At 37.9% G+C, this 6,000-nt stretch overlaps 1 protein-coding gene across 1 annotated transcript; it reads left to right on the top strand.

Moving 5' to 3' along the window:
- Window positions 1-255: 255 nt before the first annotated feature.
- Window positions 256-3,470, top strand: foxd3 (forkhead box D3). Its single transcript, XM_065298995.2, has one exon. The coding sequence runs from the start codon at window positions 1,905-1,907 to the stop codon at window positions 3,012-3,014; it is 1,110 nt and encodes a 369-aa protein (XP_065155067.1). The 5' UTR covers window positions 256-1,904; the 3' UTR covers window positions 3,015-3,470.
- The last annotated feature ends 2,530 nt before the right edge of the window (window positions 3,471-6,000 follow it).

Here is a 6,000-nt window from a genome sequence, read left to right as displayed (position 1 = left end):
ACTTTTCCAAAGCAAATATTGGCTTTTGACAGAGGATGAAGTCAACACACCCTTTAACGCTAAGTAGCCTGTATTGATAAACGGGACATCACACGGGTCACTGTCTGCTCGTCCGAGCTCCTCAATACCAATAATAACAACATCATTTAATTAATCTCATTTATTTTGGCATGCAAAAACAACTTCAAAGATGCCGTACAAAAAAAATTATTCCTTTGACAATTTAAAGCATGGCGCTGGGGCAAGACGGCTAAATAAAGCCAAAGGTCTGAGTGAAAGCTGGTGGCTGGCATTAAATGTCATTCTATATAAAAGTCTATCGGAAAAAAAACAATCACTGTATATCACGCGGTATATCAAATTAATTAATATCGACATTCGTATTTATTGTTAATATTAGGCTAGTATTGTTTAGGATTTATAATAATGTGTTTTTATTTTTATATAATCTTTATTGTTATTACAAAACATCAGGTAGATCCTGCATGAGATACCAAACCACTGGGTAGCGGATTCACTGAAGGAATAAAGAGCTGTTGAATAAAAAAAACTGCTCTTGCTTTCTAGCTCTTAGCAGTTCACAAAGTCAAGAAGTTTATATAGCCTATTTCGTTATCTCTAATAAAAGTGTGGTACGAATAATTCATTATAGTGTAAATTAAATAGCTTTTATTTTTATCACAGCTGACAGAATCAATAAGACCTTATATTACTTGTGGCTAAATAAGTGATGAATCCATTAAACACATTCTGTGCATCGGCAATAGTTAGAAAATCGCATCAATGTTTAATCTCTCAAAGATTACAAATAAAAAAGAGCATCCACGTACAAAGCACGAAACAGAATAATTATACCTTGCACAATGGAGAACAATGGCACTGAGAAACATTTTCTCACACGATTCAGGAAACGTTAGAAGTTTACATATTCCCTCTCCGCTTCTTATTCTTGGGAATATCCCACATGCGTCGCTCACCTGTGCGCGTGTGAATGGCTCTTATGCATTACCAGTGCGCTCATTTCCTACTTTATTCATATGTTAACAAGAGCAATGATGAGGGTCGTTAACACCTCTTCAGAAAGATCTTTATTTAGTGATTTCTATTGTTTTTCCACTTATTTCACACGTAACAAAATCGGCTCTGCGGAGTCCACAGAAGTACTAAAATGCAGGTACAGAAAAATAAACGTTTTAAAAACACCATTCTACAAATGGATGTGCGCTATTATTGAAATGGTAAATAATTTTTATTACAAAGCACAGTCACCGGAAATAAGTTTAATCATGCACTATAACATAATGTAATGACAAGAGATTCAGTTAACTTAGCTGTAGACGTTGTCGTTCAGCAGCTTTCAATATAATTAGCCTAAGAAAAGTTAAATTTGGGTTAAGCGCGGGCGAGTGAATGCACAACAGCTCTGGAGATGATTTCAATCATGCAGGCCGATTTTCTTTTCTCTCTCCCCCTCTCTTCCGCCACCGCTAAATGGTCTATGACGGACGAACAGAGACGACGTTACTGTCGTTCCCTTTGTTGACAAATCCATGAAACAACTTCAGCTCCGCGGTATAACAGCGCGACCTCTGACGTCACGCGGTCACGTGACGCGGCTGATAGTATATCTTTAAGTGAAAAGTAATCTATCAGACAGTCCTTAAAGCCTGCTTTTAAAAGCATGTGTCATCGTGACTCCTCGGTCCAAAATAACTCTTAGGTTTCGAGGAAATACATCCGAAAGAAGACGAGCTCAAACCAGAAGCCACTGGACTGGAGAAATATTTTCCAAATTTGAAGTTTTGCCGGCCGGCCAGGACTGACCTGCATTTATAACCACTGCTTGTCATCCGATCTGACCACTGCTCTTACCTTCGGTTGCTCCAGCAGTAAAGTGAGCGGTGATGACCCTGTCTGGAGGCACCAGTGCCAGCAACATGTCCGGTCAGACCGTGCTCACAGCTGACGATGTGGATATCGACGTGGTCGGGGAAGGCGACGAGGGGATGGAGCGGGACAGTGACTGCGAGAGCCAATGCATGCAGGACCGTGGAGATGATGTGGAGGAGATCGAGGTGAAGGAGCGCAGCGACAGCCCTTGCGAGAGTTCCGGAGAGGGAGAGTCCAAGGGGGATATCCAGGAGAGCCCCTCCGGTCCCATGCAAAACAAACCCAAGAACAGTCTGGTGAAGCCGCCCTACTCTTACATCGCACTCATCACCATGGCCATCCTCCAGAGCCCGCAAAAAAAGTTGACGCTCAGTGGCATCTGCGAGTTCATAAGCAACCGCTTTCCTTACTACCGGGAGAAGTTTCCTGCTTGGCAGAACTCCATTCGCCATAACTTGTCCCTCAACGATTGCTTCGTTAAGATCCCACGGGAACCGGGCAACCCGGGCAAGGGCAACTACTGGACCCTCGACCCCCAGTCGGAAGATATGTTTGACAACGGCAGCTTTCTAAGACGGAGAAAACGCTTCAAGAGACATCAGCCGGACATTCTCAGGGAACAGACCGCTCTCATGATGCAGAGTTTCGGGGCGTATAGCATTGGGAATCCCTACGGCCGCCACTATGGAATTCACCCGGCCGCTTACTCTCACCATGCTCTGCAGTATCCATACATTCCCCCGGTGGGTCCGATGCTCCCTCCGGCGGTGCCTCTTTTACCCTCCGCAGAACTGAACAGAAAAGCGTTTAACACTCAACTTAGTCCAAGTCTCCAGCTGCAACTCAACAGCCTGAGCACTGCGTCGATTATCAAATCCGAGCCTTCCAGTCGACCGTCGTTCAGCATAGAAAATATTATTGGCGTCTCCAGCAGCTCGAACGCGCAGACTTTCTTGCGGCCGCCCGTGACGGTGCAGTCCGCTTTACTGAGCGCACAATCCCTGTCTTTAACCCGGACTTCAGCTGCCATCGCGCCTATTCTCAGCGTCCCGTCAAATATCATCTCCGGACAATTTTTGCCAACAGCTTCCACAGCAGCGGTATCCAAATGGCATTCTCAATGATAATCAAAATATTTTTTACACATATATATATATTTTAAGACAATACAGCACGAACTATAGGCAGCACTGGACAAATCGTCCGCCCCAATGTAGCCATGTAAAGACTTTTGTGAAAAAGAGAATTTCATTATCAAAAAAGGATGCTTTCGGTACAGGTAATGTTTGTAAATATTTGTACAAAGAAATTAATTTACATGTTTTACTTTTGTATTTCATTTCGATGTTTAAACTGTATGACAGTTTAGTTGAGTCAGCCTTGTTTTTCATCGTTTCTTTTTCATTGGTATCTCGAGACAAGTTTCACAGACAATGTTTTGCTTTGTTTTCAATATGAAATATTAAATTGTTCTAATTCAAAGACTGGAAAAGAAGTATGTTTATAAAATTTAAATATATGTATTCTATGTATATTGTGTTGTAAATCAACTCCATTTGTTAATAAATATGAAAACAATCAATTTCAGACAAAAATCGATTTTATGACATTACGATTTTATTAGATATAACCGCACGATAATATATGAAATTATGTATACAATTTAGAAATTATAGTTTTCAGACATGGAGTATTTAAAACAAGTGTAAGGCAAAAAAAAAACATTTAAAGCATTTACACAATTTTATACTTACAAATTAGACTTCTTAACATAAATCTATCCTGACTATAGTTTAAAAACATTTTTTTCTATTTATTATTAATTATTAGAGTAGAGAAAACGTCAATCTATTTTCCTCAATTAAAACATAAAAATCCTGTATGATCATACGCAAATATTTCATTAAAAACAGGAACGTTGCAAATAGCGTAGGCTATTGTAATTTTGTGAATTCATAATAAAGCTATTTTTAATTTCATTTTTAATAAGACATTTAATAATACAGATCTCAGCCTGCCAAAATGCATTGCCTGCACATCATCTTACATACATATTAACACCCTACATAACATAATATTTTGCTTACTAAAATTGCGCTAATTATATACGAAACTAAGCATTTACGCTTACGGTTTTCCACTATGCAGGCTACAAAAATAACAACATTCTTTTCAATTAAAAGGTCACTAGCCGCCGAGGAACTACCGTTTCCATTTACAAGTGAAAATGGATGCGACCTAAAAATGTTTTGCACGTTGTTCCCATTAAAGTAACACTCTCTTTCACAGTTGTGACTAGCTAATCACTTCTACTCAAACAGCAAATGGTGGATGGTGTGTGGCGCACAAGAGTCAGGGCTATATTTAAGTGATACCCATGGGAAAAGAGCTCTCTTCTTAAATTCGCTTTCAGGGCAAAGACGCTGCTGAGATTGACCTTCTAACGGCACTAGATTACAAGAGGGCCTATTCTGCAACTGTTTCCCTATTTCTTAAAATGGGACAAAAATGTACAAGCGAAATTTTCTGATGTCTTCTTGTCACAGGGGAGTTTGACAACACATTCCTATAATATTAATAGCTGGATGTTAAAATGAATAAGAATTAGTACAGATCTTTGCTTATGTTTTTATTGCATTTTATTCAAACGTTTTATGACAAGCATTAAACAAAGACATTTTTGGTTAAAATTTGTTTTAAAAAATTAATAGCAAAACAAAAATGAATTGATAAATATATCAATAATAAATTATCATACAATAAACAATTCCTTATAAATAATTATGCTTATCAAATAACAATGTTGATGTCTTCTGTGCATCACTAGATGGTGTTTTACATAAATAAATTCCTTAAAATAAACTGTTTTTTTTTTTTTTTTTTGGAAAATGGGAGCAGCTTCGGTATCATACCTCTAAAACAAACATAATACTTCTTCGCATCTGGATAATGATCGCGCTCGTGAAGCAGTAAGATGTTATTTGTTTTGGACAGGAGACACTGTGAAATTGTTCAGATTCAATAGGTTTAATTAGGGATCTATTTTTAAGATGGCTGGTGGGAAAGAGTTGACTCTTTAACGAGTGCAAGGTTATTGCACACCCCACTTTATAAACACCTTAAACTAAAAAAGCAACAATTGTGTAAAATTCAGGCACGACATACCGAATTATAAACAATGATTGACTAATCATAATTTTAGTGATACTTGTGGAGTAGTTTATAAATACAGTAAAACAATTAGGTTGTCAGCGGTATCATGATTATTTTGCCTGACGACCATATAACACTGACATCTCACAGGCCCAAGACGTTTAAGAGCAACTGCTGTGTAAGACCCAAAGATTTTTCTTGGCGTGTGAAACACTGAAAAAAACGCTTGGCTGAGCATTTCGAAAATGACAAGTGTTCGGACGTAATTTTGGGTAAAATAAACAACGCTTTGACCTTTGTGGGTGCACCTGCTCTGGCGCACTACACAGGTGTACTGCGTTTCTACCGCCCTGCGCTTTTCCTGCAGGATCAGCAGCATGCATTGGCTTATTCGCATGTCTGTCATGTCCACGCGTTTTTAGAAAATATAAAAATGTGATTAATATATATATATATTTGACATTTCTATTAATCTCTTTCTATGAATAATTACAGTATTTTTTGTGATTTACTGCTATTTACTGCACATTGTTTTCTGAACAACAATTAACGAATTTGATGGAATGATTAATTTGATGGAATAATTAAAGGCTACATGTGATAAACTTATATTATATTATTAAGACTGTTAAAAAAATTGGTAGATTTTTAATAATTATATTTTTATATAATTCTATTCTTTCATACTTTCTACCTTTAATAAAGGAAGAAGCATAGCCTACTTTTGATTGCCTTTGATACTGCTGTTTTCACAAATACAATGCAGGCATATATACACGGCAATATAAAGACCATTGACAAACCTTTAGGCATTTCATTCAGCTGATCATCAGCGGTAAATGTGAATACAGTGCTTACTGAATATTTAAAGGGTGCAGACGAAGCAGTAAATGACAATGATGGCAAACAGGGACATTAATATGTCACGAACAGAATATGACTAATAGGACCATCATT

This window comes from Paramisgurnus dabryanus, chromosome 7 (genome assembly GCF_030506205.2).
Source record: "Paramisgurnus dabryanus chromosome 7, PD_genome_1.1, whole genome shotgun sequence".
Lineage (NCBI taxonomy): Eukaryota > Metazoa > Chordata > Actinopteri > Cypriniformes > Cobitidae > Paramisgurnus > Paramisgurnus dabryanus.
The sequence above is the reverse complement of the archived record's forward strand: the minus strand, read 5'-3'. Positions and strand labels throughout refer to the sequence as shown.

Bases quoted from the DNA above. Each gene is read 5' to 3' on its own strand.
- foxd3 (XM_065298995.2), top strand. From the start codon at position 1,905: ATGACCCTGTCTGGAGGCACCAGTGCCAGCAACATGTCCGGTCAGACC.